Source organism: Eutrema salsugineum, unplaced genomic scaffold, assembly GCF_000478725.1.
Source record: "Eutrema salsugineum unplaced genomic scaffold, Eutsalg1_0 scaffold_11, whole genome shotgun sequence".
Classification (NCBI taxonomy): domain Eukaryota; kingdom Viridiplantae; phylum Streptophyta; class Magnoliopsida; order Brassicales; family Brassicaceae; genus Eutrema; species Eutrema salsugineum.
Window position 1 is genome coordinate 9,676,881 of NW_006256901.1, and position 27,129 is coordinate 9,704,009.

The 27,129-nt window shown below is 37.6% G+C and overlaps 1 protein-coding gene and 1 non-coding gene across 2 annotated transcripts; one reads left to right on the forward strand and one right to left on the reverse strand.

The window, feature by feature from the left end:
- Positions 1 to 108, reverse strand: LOC112090134. Its single transcript, XR_002901484.1, has one exon. It is a non-coding gene; the product is annotated as a small nucleolar RNA R71 (small nucleolar RNA).
- Positions 109 to 23,611: 23,503 nt separating this feature from the next.
- On the forward strand, positions 23,612 to 24,196 carry LOC18026215. Its single transcript, XM_006409640.1, has one exon. It carries the CDS (start codon positions 23,612 to 23,614, stop codon positions 24,194 to 24,196), a length of 585 nt encoding a protein of 194 aa, XP_006409703.1.
- The last annotated feature ends 2,933 nt before the right edge of the window (positions 24,197 to 27,129 follow it).

The window sequence follows — 27,129 nt, forward strand, 5'->3', positions numbered from 1 at the left end:
TCTCTTAAGAAAGAAGGTAAGAACTTTTAAACAAAAAGAAGATGAAGATCTTTTAGATACTTGGGAAAGATTTAGGGAATACCAAAGAGATTGTCCACACCATGGATATGCCGAGGAATACCTGCTAAGTATTTTCTATCACGGTATAACTCCAGAGTTACGACACTCTTTTGATATAGCAAGTAATGGAGATTTCACAACTAAATCTGTAGAAGATGCTCACGTTTTCATTAAAAACTTAGGAAACAGCATCCGAAATCAAGTAACCTTTTGGTAATTCTGCACTTCCTGAGAAGAAAGAAGAGATCTCAAAAGTTATAAAGTGTCTCCGTCACATAATGAGTCATCTTGGATTGCAACAACCAAATAGGGTACACAATACGTGTAACTTTGATGGCTGGGACAACCCAATGGATTCTTATGGTCAAGGGATGGTTAACACTGCAGAAGTCTATCAAATTCAAGATTTTCCATCCGTTTATGATCACCGCGGGTCCATTCGTCCGGACCGCGGCCAAACAAGCTTTCACCGCGGTCGTGCTGGTTCTGACCGCGGCCAAGACGTGTTTCACCGCGGTCGTGAGCCACCTGACCGCGGGAAAACGTCTTTCAAGCCTGGTTGGACACCACCTTCTGAACCAATCTCGGCTATTCAATCTAATCATGTTTCCTATCCTAGTTTTCCCTCTTCTAAAGCTGAAAACCTAAACAAAAAGATTCTAGAGCTTGAAAAATCTATGTCTCAAGAGATTAGTGATCTTAGATCTGAACTAAAAGAGATGCAGATGGATTCCGATACCCTCCTTAACATAATGGTCAAAACTAATTCTAAAAAGTTAGAAAATTCTGAAGAGGAGCTAAGTGAAAATTCTTTCGAAAGCTCAAGTGAAGCAGATCCCTCCGATCATGTGAAAGCTATCACACTTAGGAGTGGATTAGTTTACAAAGAGCCAGAATTTCCTAAAGATCCCGAAGTTGAGGAAAAGGGTAAGGAAAAGGAGAAAGAAAAAGAAAGAATCACGAATGAAGATGTTGAAAAGGAAGTGGTAGGAGAAAAGGATGGAGAAGAAATAAGAAAAGATTCATCCCGGAAAATCCTCGGAGAAGACCCGATTCCACCTCCACCAACTCGTGTCTATAAACGTAAACCTCCATATCCTAGAGCCTTAAGAGCCCCTAAGAAAGAAAAAGAAAAAGCTAAGCCGAAAGAGTTGATTGATCAATTAAATGTGAAATTACCTTTCGTAGAAGTTTGTGCTATGATTCCTGCTTTAAGAAAATACATGAAGGGTATTCTAACAAATTCTTTAACTCTTGAAGAAGGTGTTATGATGATAACCCATGAATGTAGTTCTATCCTGCAAAGCCAAATCCCTGAAAAGAAAAATGATCCTGGAAGCTTTGTACTTTCATGCACCATCAATGATGTAGCTTTTGAGCGTGCTCTCTGCGATTTAGGATCTAGCATAAACATGATGCCTCTTTCAGTAGCAAAATGTTTAGGACATCACACTTTCAAGCCCACTAAATTTTCTTTAGTATTAGCTGATCGTTCTGTTAGACAACCAGTAGGTATCCTAGTAGATGTTCCTGTAGAAATCGAAAAATGTTCCATACCAATCGATTTCGTAGTTCTAGAACTAGAAAAAGAACCTAAGGATCCACTTATTCTTGGACGACCATTCCTATCTACAGCCGGAGCCATAATCAATGTTCCTGAAGGAAAAATCGACCTTCATCTAGCCGGCCTAGTTATGCAGTTTGACATGAATAAAAGTTTCGATAAACCAACTTTGGATGGCAAAATTTGTTGGGTTGATGAGTTAGACGGAATTATTGAGGAAGTCTATGAAGATCTGCTTCTAGATGACCCTTTAAGTGTCACGCTTTCACCCGCAAAAGATGAACGCAATTTTCTTGAAGAAATTTCAAGTGAGTGCACACGTATGCTTGATAAATCCGAAACTTATAGGAAACCTCTACACTATCTAGATCTTAAGGACCAAACAAACATTCCTACACCTCCTAAAGACACTGCTGCGGCTATTAACGATCCTTGGAGTGAGCTTAAAGCCCCTAAAGTCGAGCTTAAACCTCTTCCCGTCGGGCTTAAGTATGCTTTCCTTGGACCAAATTCTACTTATCCTGTCAAAATAAACTCTGGTTTGACGGAAGAAGAAACCACAATGTTGTTGACTGAGCTGAGAAAGCATAGAAAAGCCTTAGGATATTCACTTGATGACATACCTGGAATCTCTCCAGATCTTTGTATGCACAAGATAAATCTAGAGGATAATGCTAAAAACTCAATCGAAAGTCAAAGGAGACTGAACCCTAATCTCATGGATGTTGTCTAGAAGGAGATTATGAAGCTTTTAGAAGCTGGAATAATCTTTCCTATCTCAGATAGCACTTGGGTTAGCCCAGTTCATGTTGTCCCGAAGAAAGGAGGAGTCACTGTCATTAAAAATGATAAAGATGAAATGATCGCTACAAGAATAGTAACTGGACATCGTATGTGCATCGATTACCGGAAACTGAACGCAGCAACTAGGAAAGATCATTTTCCACTTCCATTCATAGATCAAATGCTAGAAAGATTAGCTAATCACCCTTACTATTGCTTTCTTGATGGATACTCTGGATTTTTCCAAATCCCTATTCGCCCGGAGGATCAAGAAAAAACGACATTCACTTGTCCATATGGCATGTTCGCTTACAGACGTATGCCTTTTGGATTGTGTAATGCACCTGCTACCTTCCAGCGGTGCATGATGTCGATCTTCACAGACTTTATCGAAGACTTCATGGAAGTATTCATGGATGAATTCTCTGTCTATGGATCTTCTTTTGAAAAATGCTTAGGCAACCTTGGTAAAGTTCTGCAAAGATGTGAAGATAAGCACTTAGTATTAAATTGGGAAAAATGTCACTTCATGGTACAAGACGGAATCATGCTTGGACACAGAATTTCGGGAAAAGGAATTGAAGTTGACAAAGCTAAAATCGAGGTCATGACCAGCCTACAACCCCCCACAAATGTAAAAGGAATTCGTAGTTTCTTAGGACACGCAGGATTCTATAGGCGCTTCATTAAAGATTTTTCTCAAATAGCTAGACCTCTTACGCGTTTGCTTTGCAAAGAAACGAACTTCGAGTTCGATGATGAGTGCTTAGCCACGTTTCATAAGATCAAACCAGCTCTTGTCTCCGCTCCTGTCGTGCTAGCACCTGATTGGGAACTCCCATTCGAAATCATGTGCGATGCAAGTAACTATGCAGTCGGAGCAATGCTTGGCCAACGAAAAGATAAGAAACTGCATGTAATCTACTACGCAAGCAGAACTCTTGACAAAGCTACATGCAATTATGCTACAACAGAGAAAGAACTTCTAGCTGTCGTATTTGCATTTGAGAAATTTTGTTCTTATCTCGTAGGATCTAAGGTCATAGTTCATACTGATCGTGCTGCAATCAAGTATTTAATGTCTAAGAAAGACGCTAAACCTCGGTTGATAAGATGGATCCTCCTACTGCAAGAATTCGATATCAAAATTCGAGATCGAAAAGGAGCAGATAATGGAGTTGCAGACCATCTTTCACGAATTCGAGTTGAAGAAAGATTGCCTCTAAATGACAGTTTGCCAGAAGAAAACATCTATGCAATAGATACTACCCCCAATGCCAATACCGCACCATCCCCAAACCAGCGGTCAAGTAGAGATCTCAAACAGAGAAATCAAGTCGATTTTGCAGAAAACTACTGCAGTTCATCGCAAGGATTGGTCTACAAAGCTTGACGATGCATTATGGGCATATCGAACAGCATTCAAGACACCGTTAGGAACAACACCATTCAACCTAGTTTACGGAAAAGCATGTCACCTTCCAGTAGAACTCGAGTATAAGGCGCAATGGGCTATCAAGGAGATGAATATGAACTTGAAAACGGCTGGAGAAAGAAGACTACTTCAACTTCATGGGTTAGAAGAAATCCGACACAATGCCTACGAAAACTCGAAGATCTACAAGGAGAAGACTAAAGCATATCATGATAAGAAGATTATTCATAGAACTTTTGCTCCTAACGATAAAGTTCTTCTTTTCAATTCTCGTCTTAAGCTTTTTCCAGGAAAATTACGTTCAAGATGGTCAGGACCCTTCACGATAAAGGAAGTCAAGCCATATGGAGCCATAGTCCTATGGGACAGAACCGGAAACTCATTTACAGTGAATGGACAGCGTGTAAAGCCGTATCTGGCTGAAGAAACCGAAGACGAGAGAGAAGTGATGTTTTTGATTGATCCATCATCGGCCAATGATGAGACCAAGGAGTGTCACGACCCCGGTTAAGTCTAATCGAACCACAATGTCATGCTAACGACTTGAAACAAGCGCTTAGTGGGAGGCAACCCACTTGGTATTTTATCTATTTCCCTTTGACCTTTATTTTCTATTTCCATTGCTTTGTTTCTGTTTCATTTAATTTCAGGTTTTCAATAAGGAAGAATAGATTCAAAAGACGAGCAGCACTCTCCAGCACGATAAGTTTACGTAAACATTTCAACTTTTCAATTTTCTTTACCATTCTTTCCAAGATTTATCACACTGAGGACAGTGTGAAATAAGTCTAGGGGAGGATGTTCATCTGTTACTAATGAAATTTGATTTGTTTTGAGTTTGTTTTGGACACATAAAATTTTTCATAAAGTTTTTCATAAAATTTTTCAAAAATGTGTTTCAAAAAGTTTTCAAACCAGGAACACAGTAAACATTACTATGATGAATTAGACCAGTGTGCTTCTACGCTATTTCCTTGTTTTTTGCTCTTTTGTGATTTAGGCCCAGACTAGGATATATCTGAGTATGGCTTTGCATTGCATAATTGTATTGGTCAAGAAAGGTTCTATGCTTTAGGGCTTGAATCGGTGTTAGCCTTTAATAAGGAGAGAAGGCTCAAGGGATCACGTGTGATGTTTAAGGAAGAAGAGAGTTGGTGTCCGTACAATGGTCCCCCCTTGGCGCGTCGTTTACACTTGGTCTTGTGACCGTTGGAGCTGTCACTATCTCTCGGGATCCATGCTCAAGACTCACATGTTTCCTTATGTCTCTAACCACTTTCTTTTGTATTGTAGCTTAGCTAAACCTAGTTTCTATTCTGTCTCCTCTATATATGTATCAAAGACGAGAATGAATAAACACACTACTTTGGGAACTCTTTCTCTCATCTCTTTTGCACACTCTCTCAAATCTCTTTATTCCGCTTAGTCTCTAAATATTCTAACATGGTATCAGAGCGATTGGTTCCGATTTCCTGAGTTTCTTTTCTCTATTCTTCAAACCTTATTCTCTAAATCTCTCATTCTCTAGTTCGCTCATCTCTTATTCTCTTGTTTCTCAAAACCCCTCAAGAACAAAATGAGTTCAAACGATGCAAACACCGAGATCTCAAAACCGGTGGTGATTCCTGTTATCCTCAAAGGAGGAAACTACTTGTTGTGGTCTAGAACCACAAAGACGGTGTTGTGTGGACGAGGGCTTTGGAATCACGTCTTAGAAGAACAGATTCCCAAAGAAGACGCCACCAAAGACGGAAAGAAGGATGAAGAAGCCAAAGCTGTGGAAGCAAAATGGTTCCAAGAAGACCAGACCGTGCTTGGCATCATTCAAAACTCCCTTGAGCCGACGATTCTTGAAGCTTACTCCTACTGTGAGACAGCAAAATCTCTGTGGGAAACTCTCAAGAATGTGTTCGGTAATGATACAAACCTGAGCAGAGTCTTTGAAGTCAAGAAGGCGATTAATGACCTGAGCCAGGAAGACATGGAGTTCAAAGCTCACTTTGGGAAGTTCAGATCTTTGTGGGCTGAGCTAGAGATGCTGAGGCCGAGTACTTTGGATCCTAAAGTTCTCAATGAAAGGCGAGAGCAAGACAAAGTCTTTGGACTTCTTCTCACGCTAAACCCCATCTTCAACGACCTCATCAAGCACATTTTGAGAGAGGATAAGCTCCCAAGCCTTGAAGACGTTTGTGCAAGGATCCAAAAGGAGCAAGGTTCTATTGGTCTCTTCAAGAAGCAAGAGCTCATCTCGGCCAACAAAGGTGTCTTTAAACCCGATGACAGGAAGCCATGGATCTGTGACCATTGCAAGAAGAAGGGCCACATCAAAGATAAATGTTGGATTCTTCATCCCCACCTGAAGCCGAGCAAGTTCAAGGATGCAAGAGCTAGCTTTGCTCAAGAAGGAGCCGGTGCATTGACACAAGGTGGAGATGGTGCCATGAATGTCTCGACTGAGTTTGTGAGAAAGACCGACCTTGAGGCTCTTATCAAAGCCTTAGCCGCAAAACAGTCTGGTATCACCTTCTTCTCTAATAAACCTAAAACCGCTTTAGTTGTAGATTCAGGTGCATCTCATCATATGATTAGTAACCCTGAACTGTTAAACAACATAAAACCGGCTTTAGGAAATGTTGTGATAGCTAATGGTGATGGAATTCCCATAGAAGGAACTGGTAACCTAAAGTTATTTGATAAAGATAGTAAAGCATTGTTTGTGCCTAAGTTCACTTCTAACTTATTATCGGTTAGTAGAGCTACCAAGGACTTAGACTGTTATGCGATATTTGGTCCTAATGATGTTCACTTTCAGGATATTAAGAATGGGAAGGTACTTGGAAAAGGGGGAACCAAAGATGATCTATATGTTCTCGAGGATTCTTCATCAAGCGACTCAAATGCTTTCTCTTTTAATTCATGTTTTTCTGCAAGTTTGAACTCTATTTGGCATGCTAGATTAGGTCATCCTCACTCGCGTGCTCTTGAATTAATGTTACCTGATGTTGCTTTTGATCACACAAGTTGTGAATCTTGTATTCTTGGTAAACATTGTCGAGTTATTTTCCCTAAATCATCTGCTATTTATGAACATTGCTTTGACTTGGTTCATTCTGATGTGTGGACTTCACCTTGCATGTCTAGGGATAGTAATAAATACTTTGTGACCTTCATTGATGAAAAATCAAAATATACCTGGATAACTTTACTTCCCTCTAAAGATCGTGTATTTGAAGCATTCACAAACTTTCAAAATTATGTGACTAATCATTTTAATGCCAAGATTAAGATTCTTAGATCAGATAATGGCGGTGAGTATACAAGTCAAAGATTCAAAGAACATCTAGCAAAGCATGGCATCTTACACCAAACCAGTTGCCCTTACACTCCACAACAAAATGGAGTTGCTGAGAGGAAGAATAGACATTTAATGGAGGTGGCCAGGTCGATGATGTTCCATACAAATGTGCCTAAACGTTTTTGGGGAGATGCTGTCTTAGCCGCATGCTATCTCATTAACCGGACCCCAACAAAAGTCTTACAAGACTCATCACCATTTGAGGTACTTAACAAAACTAAACCCTCATTAGATCACTTACGTGTTTTTGGGTGTGTTTGTTTTGTGTTTGTTCCAGGTGAACAGAGAAACAAACTTGAGGCCAAAAGCATAAAGTGTATATTCCTTGGGTATTCAACAACTCAGAAGGGGTACAAGTGCTATGATCCTGTTAATAGCCGCACTTATGTGTCCAGGGAGGTCAAATTTCTTGAGAACCAGGGATACTATGACAAGAAGAATTGGGAGAGTCTCAAAGACCTGTCAAGCTCCCCATCAGATCTCGCTACCAGTCTGCGGTTCTTGCTGGATCACCTTGGGAACCCAGTCCTGCCCAAGCAAGTGCATAAGCCGGTTCCTACAAGTACTCAAGAAGAAGCTGAGCCGGTACCATTGAGTTCAGAAGTAAATCAAGAAGAGGAGCAGAGTCAAGAGCCAACTCCAGATGACTTAGAAGTGGAGGCAGAGGAATCAGTCCCACAAGAACAAGGAGAGGCGGTTGTAGAGGAACCTGTTCAGCCATTAAGAAGAAGTACTAGGCTCATCAAGGATCCATCTAATTGTATTGTAGAGGAACCTGTTCAGCCATTAAGAAGAAGTACTAGGCTCAGCAAGAACACCAGAGTCTACTACAATAGTCAAGCTGTAGCTCATCCAATTCAGGCTGTTTGTTCTCTTGCCTTGTTGCCCTCTGATCATCAAGCGTTCATGGGAAAAATTGAGGAACACGAAATTCCTCAAATCTATGAAGAAGCTAAAGACAAGAAGGAGTGGATTGAAGCTATAGGTGACGAGAGAGGAGCTATGGAGCGCAACCATACTTGGGATGAAGCCGAGTTACCACCAGGGAAGCGAGCTGTGAGCTCAAAGTGGGTTTTCACTATCAAGTATAAGAGTAACGGTGAAATTGAGAGATACAAGGCTCGGTTGGTTGCAAGAGGGTTCACTCAGACCTTTGGAGAAGATTATACAGACACGTTTGCTCCGGTTGCCAAGCTCCATACTGTAAGAGTAGTCCTCTCACTCGCTACTAATCTCTCGTGGGATCTGTGGCAAATGGATGTGAAAAATGCATTCCTTCAAGGGGAACTTCAGGAAGAAGTGTATATGACCCCTCCTCCAGGCTTAGAGGATATTGTTGCACCCGGTAACGTTTTGAGATTGAGGAAAGCTATATATGGATTGAAACAATCTCCAAGAGCCTGGTATAACAAGCTTAGTACCACTCTGATGGAAAAGGGGTTCAAGAAGTCTCACTCGGATCATTCTTTGTTTACCCTCCAAAGTTCTCAAGGTCTGGTGGTTGTTCTTGTTTATGTAGACGATCTTATCATTTCTGGAGATGACAAGGAGGGAATTCAGTCTACAAAAGCCTTTCTTAACTCGGTATTCGACATTAAAGACCTCGGCGAGCTCAAGTATTTCCTTGGCATTGAGGTGTGTAGGTCTCCTGAGGGTCTCTTTCTGTCTCAGAGGAAATACACAGTTGATCTTCTCAAAGAGACAGGAAAACTTGGAGCTAAACCAGCCAAAACGCCGCTTGAAGAGGGCTACAAAGTCAATCGAAAGGGGGAGAAATCAGATGAAGCCTTCAAGGATGTATTTAGGTATCGACGACTTGTTGGCAAATTGATCTATCTCACTCTCACAAGGCCAGATCTCTGCTTCGCCGTGAATCAAGTAAGCCAACATATGCAAGCTCCGACAGTGTACCATTGGGGTATGGTGGAAAGAATTCTCAGATACCTCAAAGGGAGTCCAGGACAAGGCATTTGGATGGGAAAGAACAATAATACAGAGATTGTGGGATATTGTGACTCAGATTGGGCTGGTGATCGTGTTGATAGAAAGTCAACAAGTGGGTATTGTACTTTCATTGGTGGAAATCTTGTAACCTGGAAGACTAAGAAGCAAAAGGTGGTCTCATGCTCAACCGCAGAAGCTGAATATAGGGCAATGAGGAAGCTTACAAGTGAATTAACCTGGCTTAAGGCGCTCCTTAAAGACCTTGGCATTGAGCAAGAAGGTCCGATTACAATGCATTGTGATAACCAAGCTGCTATACACATTGCAACAAACTCGGTGTTTCATGAGAGAACAAAGTCTATTGAAATAGATTGCCACAAGGTCCGTGAGAAGATTGAGGAAGGTGTGGTGTTACCGTGCTACACAAGAAGTGAAGACCAGTTGGCTGATATTTTCACTAAGGCTGCAAGTCTTAAAGTTTGCAACAATCTCTTTAGCAAGCTAGGACTTGTGGACCTTAGTCGCCCTTGATCATAGTCCTTGATCCATGGACATCACACTCTTTTTCCCTTAACAAGGTTTTGTCCCATGAGGTTTTCCTTGTTAAGGTTTTTAATGAGGTGATGCTCATGGGTCTTCAAGCTTAGCAATCTAAACAACTTCGATGGCTAAGCTTGAGGGGGAGTATTGGTCAAGAAAGGTTCTATGCTTTAGGGCTTGAATCGGTGTTAGCCTTTAATAAGGAGAGAAGGCTCAAGGGATCACATGTGATGTTTAAGGAAGAAGAGAGTTGGTGTCCGTACAATGGTCCCCCCTTGGCGCGTCGTTTACACTTGGTCTTGTGACCGTTGGAGCTGTCACTATCTCTCGGGATCCATGCTCAAGACTCACATGTTTCCTTATGTCTCTAACCACTTTCTTTTGTATTGTAGCTTAGCTAAACCTAGTTTCTATTCTGTCTCCTCTATATATGTATCAAAGACGAGAATGAATAAACACACTACTTTGGGAACTCTTTCTCTCATCTCTTTTGCACACTCTCTCAAATCTCTTTATTCCGCTTAGTCTCTAAATATTCTAACACAGAGGACTTCTATTCATGGAGATTCTTTCTGACAGGATATACTAGCTCATTTTATCTGGACTTAATTTTGACTTAATTTTCTCATTAAAGCATTAGATCAGGGAAACGAATCATACATTCAGGACTCCTTTATCCTTTTACCACTGTTTGTTGATCCTGAATGGCTAGTTCATCTTTAGCTAGTTCCCCACCGAACCTAACCTCTTTCAAACCACATGCATTCTTGTTTTTCATTGTCCTATATGCAGATATGTGCAAAAACGCCGGAGAGAAAGAGGATCAACGCGGTTTTCAGTCACTAAGATGAAGACCTGCGATTTCATTAGAATGATTCAACAAAAGGAGAAAAATCAGTTTGCCTTGGAAAAACATCAAAATCGTGGTACAATTTCATCCCTTAGACTCTCGTTATAAAAGGTTATTTCCTCTTTAAAAAAAAAAAATGAAAAAGAAAAGAAAAATATGAAGGGAGAGGAAATTTAAAATCTTAGAGAGTCTAGGAAGATTGAATTTTATACTTGAGGCAAGCTTGATCTGATTATATGGAGTTTTGGAGATTATCTTTATGATTCCCGGAAAAGATCTAAGTCTGGGGGAACAGCTGTTTACAACAAAGGAGGAAGCTTATGCAACAACATTTGGCAAAGGAGAAGTGACTGAAAATCTGCGGTCATCAACAGGTCCTTCTCTCTCTTGCGGTTTTGCATAATATCTTGCATCTTCCATATTCTTCAGGTAACCCTAAACACCTAAGCTCCACCACTTAAATAGCCTTAATGCCAAACGCCGTCTACCCTGAATAATGTCTTTGATGAGAATTCACTACTATACTTAATGAATGTAAGAGCTAGTTGACTGGAAGTCAGATCTAAGTGTGTAGATTTTCGCATGACGGATTAACGGACTAGTTTGCTTGTGTTTTGGTGAGAATTTTCTAGACTAGATCCAAATAGATGTTTCACGATAAGTTATGGTTTAGAAGGACGGTCACTGAGATATTGTTTAGTTCCTGCGATTTTTCAAAAAAATTCTTTCCTGACTTAAGTTTGTTTGAGGACAAACAAAAAGGTAAGTCTGGGGGAGTTGATAACACCGTATTTTGACTTCTTCAGCTTCAGCCGCATGCCTATCTCGGTCTATTCTACGAATATCTGTGCTGCTCAGATCTTCTCCTCTTCAACTCGCACAACCAAGACGCATTCTGGGGAAGATATGTGTGCGAGTTGGTCTTGTTCAGTTCCAAGTCGCAGGCCCAACTCGGTCTCATTTGCAAACACATGTGCTAGATGGTTCCACTTCATGTCCAACTCGCACAGCCAAGTCGCACAGCTTTTTGGACTTAGCCAAATTTGATTCTGGATGTCTCTACCCTGCTCAGAGTCTCCTTACACGCATCTCTAAGGTAGCAGCTTGCTCCCAGACTATGGACATTCATGGGTGCGAGTTTACCAAGTTGCACACCCGAGTCGCAGCATTTTTCATCTTCTCGAACCACTTCGCATTTGAGGCAGCATAACTCCTGGAACACTGTTTCAAATGGCTTGATTCCAAATGCAGTGGAAATAACACTTAAATATCTCAAACTTTGGTGAAGAAACCTTCAGCGCTTGGGAAGTGGAAGGTTCCCCGGACGGCTCATCTCTGAAGTCATTGAAACGATCAAAAAGAGGCTCTTGGACCAGTGTTTACTCCAGAGACGGTATCTTTTGGCACATAGCTCCAAACTGGATGATCTTAGATTTTCTGGAAAGAGCACTCAAAGAACTTGAATCTTGATGAAGGCCTTGGCAACTGAATCTGACTAGAAGGCATCATCCCACGCAATCTTTGTGACTCATCAGATCGGTCTAGAAACATTAGCGAGACAGGTGTGTCTTCCGGTGAGCTTAACTCTCAGCTAATGACTCCAAATCCTCTGATTCTAACTGTTCTGAAACCACAGCTCAATCGTCTTCAACTTTTATAAACCACAGCTGAATCGGACGTTAAGACTCCCCGGACAGGCGATCTTTCAGACATATCGGATTGCTCTAGAATGGATGCGAGACAGGTCTGTCTTCTGGTGGCCGTATCTTTCAGCTCGCTGCTCCAAATTCATCGACTCCAACGGTTCTGAAATCTAGACTCAATTATTTTGATCTTTTTGGAAGACCCCGGAGGCTTAATCGGCCGGAAAGACCTTCCGGTAACGTGATTTCGGAGATATATCTGCACCCGAGATTTTGGCCGAGAAATTTGAACAGCCATTACGTGTTTTGGCCGAGAAATCTACCCGCAGGATGGATTTTAGCCGAGAATTTTCGACCATCAGTACAGCATTTTGCCAAAAAACTCAAAATTGCTCCTCTAAACCATTTTTGAACTTTTCAACTCCATTTTTTCATCTGAATGACATTATCCTGTCCAAATATGCTCCAAAAGCCCCTGTTTAACACCTCAAACCATGCAAAACTCTCTTGGACCTAATGCAATCTCCTAATTCCTAATAAAATGCCTAAAGACCTAAAATGTATGCAAATGAGACATGATTTGGACTTAAATATGTACATTAAATGATGCAATTTATGAATATATCATTAAACAGGGAAATAGAAAACGTGAAGCGGAGTGCTTGCCCGAGGATACAAGTGCTATTAACAATAGAAAACAACTAATTTTAACTAGGTACATAACCAAACACATTATATAGACTTTAAAACTTATGATAATATCTTGACTAATATATTAGGTCTAAGTCAAACACATGGACTACGCCAGCAGGCCAATACTGACACCACTCAAACAAACAGAGCCAAGTGTTATCACTGTAAGTATTTCAATACAAGAAATGGATTTTTTAAAACAAAAAAATACAGCCATCTTATGTAATAATGTATGGTATTTAATTTCCCTTTGATAGGTGGGTGTGACAAATACTCCAAATACAGTAAACACATCTATCTATTTATTAATTATTTAGCAATCATTCAAAATTGAAATCACAGTCTACCTATAACTCCCATTCATATATGCAATGTAGTCTCTACTAAGAATGCACGATCAAAGAGAGAAACAATCATGCTTTCGCAAAGCTTGCGAAAAACAGAAAGGCTGTGTAAGACGGAAACAATACCATCAAGTTCTAACCTTACAAGTGCCCACCCTTTACAGACCGAATCGACCGCAAACGCACCAACAACCCCACCACCATCGAAAGGTACAGAACACCCATGTATTAAACATATGCCAAGAGGGCCAAATACTTTAATTTCACAAACAATGACCACACAACTATTCATGCAGCAGTACCAAAAAAACCCAGAAACACTCCTCCTGCAAGAACTCGGAAGTATTTCGATTGTAAGTTACCCAATATTTTCTACATATTGAATCATAAATATAACATCAAACAATGTTTCCTAACTACTATCTAACCCTCTTAATGTGTACTAACAAATAGGTGGTTGTGAGAGGTGCTCTAAATATGGTACTAGCACAATTACTGATTTATACTCTGTTATACACCCACCCAATTCCACTACTCATGACTACGAAAGGAATAACATTAAAACTTCATTTTCTCACTTTTGCTGTAAGGCGTAAAAATGCCCGGGCCATGAGACGCGCTTTAATATTATCAAAAAGATTCTCAAGCAGACAACGAGGTAAGCTTTATTTCTCCTTTTTTTTTAAAAAAAAAAACAAATTCTAATAGATCAATAAATTCAAAAACAGGAAAGGCTTCTACAAGTACTATTAACTCGAAAAGAGAGAAAAGAACTTAAAGGTAAGTCTTCTGATTCATTGCATAATTATCAATGGTTAGTTTCGCCCACAAGGGGCGTAGTATTTTATAATTTCTAAAATAACAAAAATTTCCTATGTCCCAGCTTCATTGGCTGAAAAGAACCCACTACAAGAATGCCCCAAATGCAAAGTTTTAGTGTGGTATTCAGAAAGAACAGGGAATGACATGCAGACATGAGAACCTATATACACAATATGTTGCCAACAAGGACGTGTCAAACTCCCTGCAATCAAAGAGATGCCTTCTTTTCTAGCTAAACTTCATGCCAACAGTTCGCCCTTTCGTGTCAACATACGAGTCTACAACTCCCTCCTAGCATTCACGTTCATAGGAGCAAATATTGATCACAGAGTTACATCTGGAAATGGACCACCAGCTTTCCGAATACAAGGTTCTCTTTACCACCGTATAGGATCCTTAATACCTATGCCTGGTAAGCCACCAAAATTCTTGCAAATGTGGATAGTTGACACTGAGAATGAAATCTCAAATCGTATGAATACGATTTCAAGAAGAAACTCTGCTGGCCAACTTGAAGAAGAAATAGTCATTGGCTTGGTTGAAATGTTGGATGGCCACAACTGTCTGGCTAAATTTTTCCGAAAGGCCAGAGATCGCTACAAATCAAATGAGATTAAAGAGTTATTAGTAAGATTGGTCGGTCAAAAAGGGAAAGGCAAGCAATATGATCTACCATAAATCAAAAAAGTTGCAGGGTTAATTGTTGGTGATTTAACAGCTACCAACGGCTACCGAGATATTTTCCTAGAGTTGCAATCAAATCACCTGCAGGAGATAAGGGATGACCACCCTCTGTTTATGAGCTTACAATATCCTCTATTGTTTCCTTATGGAGAATATGGATTCCACTCAGAGATTCCCCATGCGGTAACCCAAATTGGCGAGCGAAGGAGAACATTTATTAGTATACGAGAGTTTTATGCATATCAAATCCAAACTCGACTTTCAGAAGAAATGACTATTATAAAAGGAAGTCGTCTACTTCACCAATATGTAGTTGATGCATACAGAGCTATTGAGCAAGAAAGGCTACGATGGGAAAAAGATAATCAAGACCAGTTAAGAGCAGACCTGTACAACAATGTTTTTGATGCGGTGGATAAAGGAGAAACATACGGTAAAAAACTTGGGAAAAAGATTTATCTTACCATCAAGTTTTACAGGAGGGCCACGATACATGATTGAGAAGTATCATGATGCCATGGCTATCTGTCGAACTTTTGGGAATCCAACTTTGTTCCTCACAATGACTGCTAATCCAAATTGGAAAGAAATTAGAGAACATATAGCAACCTATGGTGGTGAAACTGGGAATGACAGACCTGATATTGAATGTCGTGCATTCAAAATGAAGCTCGAAGAACTGCTAAAAGATCTCGAACAAGGCACCTTCTTCGAACCATGTATTGCAGGTACACATTGAAACATCCATAACATAACAGAATAGTTCATATAATGTTATTAATTTCATATAAAAATATTAAATATATCCTACAATTTTTGAAACAGTACTACATACCATCGAATTCCAAAAACGCGGACTGCCACATGCACATATACTTCTATGGTTAGATAAAGCACCAAAAATTCGAACTACAGATGATATCAATTCAATGACCTCTGCCGAACTACCCAACAAAAAAAGAAGACCCCATTGGGTTCGAGCTTGGGGAAAAGCACATGATGCATGGCCCGTGTGGACAGGGTAGACCAACATCACCTTGCATGGATAAGCAGGTATGTACAAAAAAAAATCCACGTCCATATAATGATTTCACCTCCATCGACAAATCTGGTTATATTATCTACCGTCGTCGGAAAAAAGAAGACGCTTTTTTAAAAAAAGGACGCACCACGTTAGATAATCGATTTGTGATACCCCATAATGTTGATATCTTGAAAAAGTATGAGGCACACATAAACGTCGAATGGTGCAATACGACAAATGCTGTGAAATACCTGTTCAAGTATATTACAAAGGGAGTAGATAAAGCAACGATTATGATTAAAGAAGGTCCACCAAAAAATAAAGATGCACAAAGAGTTGTCCATGAAAGGAATGAAATCAAAGAGTATCTTGATTGTCGTTACTTAGCAGCATGTGAAGCTATGGGGCGTACATTTACATAGAACATCCACAAACAGAAACCAGCTGTGCAAAAACTGATTATTCATCTCCCAGGCCAGCAATACATCACTTATAAGGATACATATAATCTAGGCCGCCTCTTATCCCGATATGGTATTGACAAAACAATGTTTACTGAATGGATGGAGACAAATAGACGTTGTGAAGAGGCCAGAAAATGGACATATGTGGAGTTTCCCAAATTCTATGTGTGGGACAAGGAGACCAAGATTTGGAATACAATAAAATGGGGGAAAACCATAGGCAGAATTGTTAACATCCATCCAAATGCTGGAGACTTATACTACCTCAGAATTTTGCTGAATGTTGTAGTTGGCCCAACATGCTTTGAAGACATACTCAGAGTTAATGGTGAAGTTCAAAGTTCATTTCAAGCAGCATGTTATGCTAGAGGTTTGCTGGAGAATGATCTTGAATGGCATAAAGCAATGGACGAAGCAAATAGATGGGCAACTCCAAATCACCTCCGACATTTGTTTGTCACTCTGCTCATATATTGTGAGGTTGCTGATCCATTAAAGCTATAGGAGCATTGTTGGAAATCATTATCTGAAGACATGCTATACAAGACACGTAGGGAGTTGGGGTTTAAAAGCTTGAATTTAGACAAGGATAAATTACAACAATATACTTTGATTGAGATTGAAAAACTTCTGCATCAGCACGTACGCTCCCTCACCGATTTTGACACAATGCCTAAGCCTGATTTAAACATCATTAAAAAAATAGGCAACAGCTTGCTTACACAGGAGTATCGATACAAAATAAAGCAAGAAAAAGAGGAGCATGAAAGAAACTATAGACATATGAATAATGAGCAAAAGATGGCATTCGACGCAGTTCTCGATTCAGTGGACAATAACCTTGGTAAACCATTCTTTCTCAACGGTCCTGGAGGAACTGGAAAAACATTTGCTTACAAAACAATAATTGCAAAGCTAAGGTCTACCAGAAGAGTAGTTCTGCCAGTTGCTTCATCGGGTATTGTTGCCCTTCTTTTACCGGGTGGCCGAAGCACATTAAAGATTCAAGATACCTCTAAATGTAACTGAAGATTCTGTATGTGAAATCAAGCTCGGAACAATGCTCGCAGCATTACTGCTCAAAACTGATCTTAATATATGGGATGGATCCCCAATGTCACATCGCCACACATTCGAAGCAGTTGAAAGGTCATTAAGCGATTTAATATCTTCAGAAGATTCTTCAGCAAGCAGAGAACTATTCGGGGGTAAAACTGTGCTACTTGGCGGAGATTTTAGGCAGATACTACTGGTTATAACACATGGAACAGGAGCAGATACAGTCCAAGCATCGATAAGTAAATCATATTTGTGGGATGCATGCAATATGGTTGTCTTACACCAAAACACGAGACTACATGCATCAGAAATCAGTTTTGCATCATGGCTTCTAAGCGTTGGGGATGGAACTGCACCAAAATGCCAATCAAATAGTGAGGATAAGAATGATGATGGAGAAGTCGTAGCCATTGTCAAACGATTTCTTATGCAGCCAACTGGAAATCCACTATAACAAATCACGAAGACGCCATACATGTTCAACAGTGAATTCCAGACCAGTTTTGATTACTTAACGGAACGAGCTATCCTTACCCCACACAATGAAACAGTGGATGAGATCAATGCATACATGTTATCACAAGTTCCAGGAAACTTGAAGGAATATTCAAGCTACGACAGCATAGCAGAGGCAGATACAAAAGGGCCTGATTAGGAAGCCTTATATCCTCCAGAGTATATAAACTCCTTGGAGTATCCAGGCTTGCCCAAGCATAAACAAAGCTTAAAAATAGGAGTTCCCATAATGCTTTTACGAAACATCAACCAAAAAGAGGGTTTATACAATGGTACAAGACTAATTGTTACTCAAATGGGAGAACGAGTAATAGAAGGACAAATAATCACGGGTACACCTGCCGGTAACAAGGTAAAACTACCAAGGATTATACTATCTCCAGCACTAGCAGAACATCCATTTACTCTAAAAAGACGGCAATTCCCTATAAGAGTATGCTATGCTATGACTATTAATAAAAGTCAAGGGCAAAGCTTGAAATCAGTGGTGTTGTATTTACCTAAGCCGGTTTTCAGTCATGGCCAACTCTACGTAGCTCTCTCAAGAGTAACATCTCTAGAGGGTTTAAGCATTTTACAAGACGAAGAAGAAACAGACAAATGAGTTTTTTCAAAATATTCCTAATTACTAAGGTCAGTATTTATTAAATAACAATATATTTATATCTATGCAAAATATGTTCTACAATAAAAAATGACGTCCTAATATCTGCATTATACAGGTCATCAAATAATACTATAGTAGAGGAACATCACTTCACCAGCATCTACAGGTAATCTTTAGATTTGCTATTAATGTTTTCCTTTTACAAAAAAAAAATTACAACAGTTAATCATTGAAAAAAATTTCAACATAAAATAATCTTCTCACCATACGGAAAACAATATTTTGTAAGGTACAACAATCCGAAGAACAAAGAAGATCTCAAAATCGCACAACTTGAAGAGCAGGGTTGAGTACGACAGTTCCAACTTCTAAGAGTCATTATAGTTTCAAAATAAAGAGTGTTAATTCTTTTCCGAAGACTAAAAGCGACCTTATTTATGCATTTTCAGGCAACACAATATGATTTACTATATTTTTTTTAAAAAAAACCCTCCCCACATTTGTTGTTTAAGTCATGTTCGAAAAAAGAAACACCATACAAATAAAATATATCAATTTTCTTGTGAATCAAGTAACAACCATAGTTTCAATAACACACAAAAAATGCCAGATGTCAATCAAACTTAGTTAATTCTAAATCATTGACCAATTAAATAAAATTTAAAAAAATATAATTGATAGTAAAGGATGAAAATTAAATACAATAACCACAAAATCTGATCTGCTGTTATAAATGTGAATTTAAGACATCAAAGCATATGAATAGGTGTAGACACATGCGATGAAGTCTGTCTTCAAATAATTCCACCGGTTTAGCTTTGTAATCCCATAAATGTCTTCAGACAAAAAAATTAAAATAGAAACACACACAGGAAAAACAAATTTACCGCCCCTACATACACAACAACTGATACCAATGAACACAAAACAATAATAATAAAAACAAAATTAAAAGCTTATAGACACGATCACACGAACAAATAATATTTAAGCAAAACTGATCAAACTTAATTTCCAACATCACACAAACAAATAAATAATACTTAATGGCTATAACTAATCCATGGTAAAAATTTTAAACGACAAATAAAGCTTACTACATGCTGCAAATAAAAAAAATAAATTAGAACAACACAAACAAAAAAGACGCTTACCATTCTCTAAGTACAGTTAATGATTCTAAAACTGATACATGAATGCATTCACTACAATAATTAAAACCCACTACATCTACAGCCTCCTACGACAATTTATAAACTCAAACAAAACACAAAACAGCTTCAATCTATTACACTCAACAAAAATGGGAAGCAACACAGAAATAACCCACTCATTCTCTTATCAAACTCACCAATCTTTTACAACTACAACCACAAACATAAACCTTACAATCAAAAGACCACACACAAACCAAAGATACATCCATATGCTAATGCCATGCATAACCAACGACCATGGCCAGCTCACACCAACAATAGTGAGAAACATTGAATTCCTACTAACATACCATCACATAGCAGAAGTCGATGCGATCACACAGACATTTAGCGAGTTTGTTTCTCGGTCATGACAACAACGGAAAATACAAGAGGTATAAACATGGATATCTACTTTACAGTTACATATTTTAACTCACTTGCCACAAATAGAATTGACGTAGACTTACACATCGCCGAACTTGAGATGTCAACAAGGATACCAACAGAAGAAGAAAAAAATGAAGACTGTCCGATCTGCTTGCAAAAGTTTATTGAAAGACAAGATGTAAACTCACTACCATGTAGCCATATTTATCATCATCAATGTATTGTACAATGGCTATTAACAATCCCAAATTGTCCATTGTGTAGACAAAAATTGTTTTAATAAAACTAAATTCTCAGCAGCCTTAAATTAAGCAATCTAACAAAATAAACAAAAATTTAAACACTCAATATTAATAAAAAAAAATATAATACAAAAATAAAGTAAAAATTTGCGCGTAGCACAGACAGTTCACTAGTTATTCATTATATTACATACATTTTACATACTACTAATTTGAAAATATCCAAAAAATATTAACTCTGTGTGTGCGTCAAAAATCTAGTCTCTTTCTTATTACTAGGCTTGTACTTGTGTATACGCGTGGGTTTTGTTTCACATAACATTTTGAATAATATGTTTGTGTTGATATATATATATATATATATATATATATGGGTATACATAGTTAATTATAAGAATATGGAAATATGTTTGATTGTTTGGTAATAGTTTTTTGAAAAAAAAATCTTTATCAAACAAACAATTTTTGTTTTATTATTGGAAGTATGTAGAGTAAGTAAGAATATTATTCTACTATTCTAGAAATCATAAACATGATATGAATAAAAAAGACGTAGATAAAAGCCATATTTTTTTATTGGATTTCTTGGAAATATATAATTACCTCTGATTTTAATGTTTTCATATTTATGACCTGCACAATTGCCATGATTCTGCAAGAACCACCTCATACTTCATGTTTCACAATGAAATACAGCTATAATAATATCATAGTTGACTCATAAAAACCGCAAAATCTTTGAATGAAGAGAACGCTACATCTTTACATTCTTTCATAGAACAAGCTTCGAAAAAAGTGTTCATGATGAGAATAAAACGGAAGGAAAAAGTATGAAGTTAGTACAAAAAATATTAAAAGGTTTTAGACAAATACCAAAAGGTTATAAATATTATTTATTTATTTTTATTAGGAATGTTGAAAGTTTTAATTTTATTATAATTTAATAGTTATGAACATAAATACATATACTAAAAAAGTTAAGTTAAAATTAGTGGTATTAATTATTTTTTAATTTTCATTAAAATATATGATTTAATAATTATGTTAAAAGAGATGTGTCAGCTTCTCAATTGCTGATGTGGCAAGCTATAAAGAGAATTCATCTACTTTTATATATACTAGATGAATACCCGTGTATATACACGGGTCTTTTTTCAATTAATATTTTATAAGTTAATGTATTAACTATTTTGTTTTTCTTGACCGTGCACTCCATTAGTAGGCTCCATGATCCTTTCGTTCAACACAGCTAGTATGTTCTTAGTTTCTTCAACAATTTGACCATTTTTAACTCTTCCATTTTCCTTTTTTGTGATTCTTTCTTGAGCTTTCTCTGTGCATTTCTTCTCAGACTTACAACTCTCTAATTCTCTCATATCCTTCACCAATTCTAGTTTCAATTTAGCAATTTTTATTTACAAATTATTTCAAAAAAACATTCATTTGCAATTCGTTTGTCGCTTTCTCTTGCTGATTGTCTTTCTCTCTCATCTCCTCCTTTTCTCCATTTCCCTCACTTCCAAAACTCCAAATGTTCTTTCTAAATCTGATCGCTAACTCTCTTCTCATTCTCAGCTCTTGCTTTCCTAAAACTCTATGCTTCCTCCTCATAGCTCTCAAACCTCTAACAAGTGATGCTTCATACAAAAGAATTGTCTAAATAACTGAATCAAAACTAACAAATTAATATAATTATGATAGAGAATGAACCGAGAAAGTAAAAATTAATTTACGTACGTACCGAACATAGTGGAGGATAATTCAAGGGAGAATTGGTTTTATAATGCTAATTGAATTAGAATTTGTCCCCTTAATATTTTCTAAATAAAATTTGTCCCTTTAATGTTTAATTTAAATTTAATCCAATTATACCCTTTAATTAAGAATTAATAAATTAATTTATTTTTAAAAATATTTTATTAATAAAAAAGAAAAAACAAGTAGAAAAGACTTTCTACCAAGCGTAAAAAAAGAAGAGAAACCCCCATATTCTACCACAAGTCACATAGATATATAGCATGTTTGAAGCAGAAGATATGTAATTTTAGAGAAAATCTGCTTGATCAATATGAAAGAAGAAGAAGAGAACGATAATAGCCAAAAAAGGAAAAAAAAAACGTCAAAAAAGATAAAAAAAAATTTTCAAAATTTTTAAGATCTGGAAGTTAACTAATTTTTCTAGTTTTTCTCAGATTTTGGTAGAAGATGTATTCTACGTTAATGTAAAATGCAGTCTAACAGGTAGAAGATGCATTCTACGTTAATGTAGAATAAAGTCTAACAGGTAGAAGATGCATTCTACGTTAATGTAGAATGAAGTCTAACAGGTAGAACAACAGTTCTACAATAACGTAGAACCTGGTCTAACAGATAGAAGATGTATTCTACTAACATGTAGAATATAGTCTATCTAGTAAAGTTATAATCTATCAATCGGTAAAATATATATATAAATACCTATAGAAAACAACTTCTACAGGCTGGTAGAATATGTGAAGAACTATAAAAATAGGATTCTACGTGGACGTAGAACATAGAACATGCATTCTACCAAGCATAGAACGAATTTTAATTATATAATAAAAATATTTTTTTTCCATAAATGATATACGAACATATTTTTAATTCTTTTTTAGATATTTTCAAAAATTTAAAATATAATTATAAATTTATATTTAATTATAACTGCCATAACTGATTTAAAAGGACAAGTATGTTAAAAAGTGACAAAAAAATAGAAAACATTAAGGGGACAAATTCTAATTCAATCGGCATTATAAAACCAATTCTAAGCGAATTTCATCTTCATTTTGACAGATGTAAAGTTTTTGCCTGTTTTGAGTTATGGACATTTTTTTTTTGCTTTTACCAAAAGATATGTGAAAACACAATAAATAAATCCAACTTCAAAAATTAAAAATTAATCTGAATAGAAGTTTGACCATCAAATAAGAATTTGAATTTTTTTTTGGCTGATGTGTCAAAATTATAGATGCTGATGTGTCAAGATTGTGAGACACAACTCAACTTTTATATAATAGATCAAATAAGAATTTGAATTTTTTTTTTGGCTGATGTGTCAAAATTATAGATGCTGATGTGTCAAGATTGTGAGACACAACTCAACTTTTATATAATAGATGATTAGTGTCACGAGTTTTGATCCTAAATGACTCACACAAAACCCATAAATAGCAACTATTTTCAAAAACAATTCCCTATAAATAGCATTTCATGCCTAAAATTTGTGGAAATGAACAGTGAGAGATTCATAATAAAGTTTTGACGGGAAAATAGGAACCTTTGACTACATCACCAGTCAATATATGTACATACTTTAATCTATTATTCTTACCAAACTGGTAACAATATAGAAAAAGCTTTGTTGAACATACGATGGCTTGTTTTTACGCCTCTCATGCATACATATCAATCTATATTGTTACGTTTCTTCTCATCTCTCGATGGCCAACAATAACCGGTAAATCAATCACTGCCAGCCATTTATTAACGGAACAAAGGACATGCCCATTTCCGTCATTGCTGATATCAAAAGCTTGTAAAGGCACTGCCTCTATCTCGTCCCAAGAACAAGGATGTATCCAAGCCCTAACCTCAAATGACCGTACTTCCTCTGCATTGACTGCATTGGAGTTGGCTAAGGCCGCTCTATCGTTAGCCGTGGAGAAGGTTGACCACACGATGATTCTCATTGGTTCTCCAAAAAAGCCATGTTTCAAGAGTTGTGCTGAGAACTATAAAGATTCTGTAGTTGAAGGGCTAAAGAAGGCAGAGTTGTCTATGGAGAAAGGTGACCTGGATGAGACCGATGAGGAGCTCAGTATGGCACGTGATGCTGCTGACTATTGCAGTATGATTTTATCGGTTGATCCAGACGATACAAGATCCCCAGTTTTTTCGGCCAACAAGGATGTGCATAATCATATTACATTTTCCATGAGTGTGGCCGATTTGTTGTAGAATACAATTTCCCCAATTTCCATTCAAATTTATAATAAATTTTTGTGTAATAAATCTTAGAAAATATGTATATATATATATATATATATATATATATATATATATATAATCATTTTGAAAGACACCACACCAATATCTACGAACATTTTTTATTGTCGTTGTTTGTAACATAAGTTTTTGGTTGCTTCCTCTAAAATATTAAATCACCAAGAAGATCTAAAATTCCGGTTCCAAAAATCCAAATCCACCAAAAAAATTATAAATGAAGTTGTGGCATTTTACTATTATCTTAGTTTGATAAATTCTGAGTTATTAACTTGATTTTTTGTGATATATTTTTAAAAGATTAACTTATGTCAAATTAGCTAGAACAAAATAGTTTATGTTAAATTGAAATGAATCGAAACATGAAGACAGCTAATTAAAGTTGTATGTTCAAAACTAAAGAGAAAGCCATAATGAATTAAAAGAGAAAAAACTTAAGATGTTCAAACATGATTACTGCAGAAATGGAAAATTCTGACTAGATGTACAAGGAAACATCCTAGGCTCATCAGATATAAACTCCACACACCAGAAGAAGACAAATAAATAAGAAAAAAACACTAGATCTAATCTTCACCATAGCCAAATTGCAGATCTGAGTACCCGACACAAAAGCGGCCATAGCTCTCGACACAGACCACCGATTGGGACGAACTCGGTCTTACTGGAAAGCTGACTCCCAAGCCTCAGGTAACACAGACTATGGAAGGATCGGTGTACCTTCCTTCACCGTTGGGCTACTGCTATAGTCACACAGACAGCAATAGCTCAGCAAACAAGTCCATACCTCCCAAAAAGGAACCAATCGGTTCATGATTACATGAGGAGCATCCTTCACATAGCTGAAGCACATCACCACCGAGATGGACACCTGATCTCCTATGCTACCAATCACTATCCACACAACAAGTTTATTAAACAGGCATGCTGGTTCTTCCTCTAATGAGATCATAATTCATTTCACTATATTTATACATGGATCTAACTAGATGCACAGGAAAACATCCTAGGCTCATCAGATATAGACTCCACACACCAGAAGAAGACAAATGAATAAGAAGAAGAACCTAGATCTAATCTTCACCTTAGCCAAATTGCAGATCTTAGTACACGACACAAAAGCGGCGATAGCTAGCGACACAGAACACCGATGGGGACAAACTTGGTCTTACTGGAAAGCTGACTCATGGGGCTTCAATTTGATACTCTATGCGTCGCGTGGCTCTTCACGGTTCGCTAGGAAATTTCCTTGGAAGTCCCCGGCGGATTAGAAGGAGATGGAGACGAAAAAGAGAGAGAAGGAGGAGAGGCTAGGGTTTCTCTGATTTAGGTTTTAGAAGGATTAATGAAAGATTAAAGTATTTATACTTAGGTTATTTTAATTGAGCTAGGCTTAATGGACTCGCAGGATATTAAAAAAGATTAGGAATGGGCTTAAATAAAAGAGATGATCTAATTTAAAAGAACCGGAAATTAAATTTACTAACACCCGACTCCGAGAGGACGGGTTGTTACAATCTTCCCCCCCCCCTTCAACAGGATTCACCCCCAAATTCTAAGGGAGAAGTTCCTGAAAGGAATTTCAAAAATCAGGATCAAGAAAAATAAAAGCAAAGGAGACAAAAAGGAGAAGCTTGGTCGCAGAAGGAGAGCAAAGATTTCAGAAATGATTAACAGGTCCATGTCGCCAAAGAGGAGGAACCTCAGGTTTAAGATCATAGAATGATAGAAATGACAGGGAAGAGGAAAGGTTTAAGTATTGATGCAATAAAAATTATTTGATTAAAAGACAAACCAACTTATAAATGTGACAAAGAGGAGAAGAACATTTTCTTTTTAAAAAGGTAAAATGAAAAGAACAACATCATAGAATCTAACTAATTCATAAGAAACATAGAAGCAATAAATAACTTAATTAAATAAAAATAGAGTTCTACTCCTATGAAAACATTTTTTTTTTCAATCAATAGCAGAGACTTCGGGCGGATCTTCTTAAATGAAGTAATCTGACAAGATGTTGCTGAATAGACCCTCCTGGTCTGCCTCATCTCATGCGCGTCTGGTCCTTTAAGCTTGAGGAAATAAAATAAAAGAAGAAAGAAATGAAAAGGATAGAAAGAGAACATCTAACAGATCAGCGTCTATAAGTTGTTGTTGTTCTAAGTTTAAAAACATTTTTAGAAAAAGAGTTTTTAAGAAAACTTTTTTTTTTCAAACACGACAAAACACACGGGCGTGACCTCCTAGGTTAGAGCTAGGAGATCTTCCTGGGTTCTGATACCATTTGTAACATCCCTATCCCAGGCTTCCTAGAAAACCGGAGAATCGGACATGTTAGGACCATGGTATCTCAGTGAGCCTCAGGTCCGCCAGGATCAAAAAAGCCCTAGGTAACAACAACAATATAGACATAAGGTGATCTATCTATACCTGAAAGAACAAAGGGAAAATGAGGGGTGAGTAATTGGGGATTACTCAGTGTGAACAAACCAGGCTTTCTTTCCACTTATTTATGTCCCACAACCATGTCAAGAATAAAACCAACAAGCAACAAACAAGCACCCTAGCAATGCACAAACAACTAACACGCAATTGTGATGTCTCCAACCCGCCCATCACACAAGGCCGTACTCCCAGTAACAACTGACTTGGGCTCCCATATTCCTTGCCACATAGACATAATAACCGGCAGTCACACAGACTATAAAAGGATCGGCGTACCTTCCTTCACCGTTGGGCTACTTCTATAGTCACACAGACAGCAATAGCTCAGCAAACAAGTCCATACCACCACCAAGATGGACACATGATCTGCTATGCTACCAATAACTATCCACACAACAGGGTTATCAAACAGCCATACTGGTTCTTCCTCTATTGAGATCCTA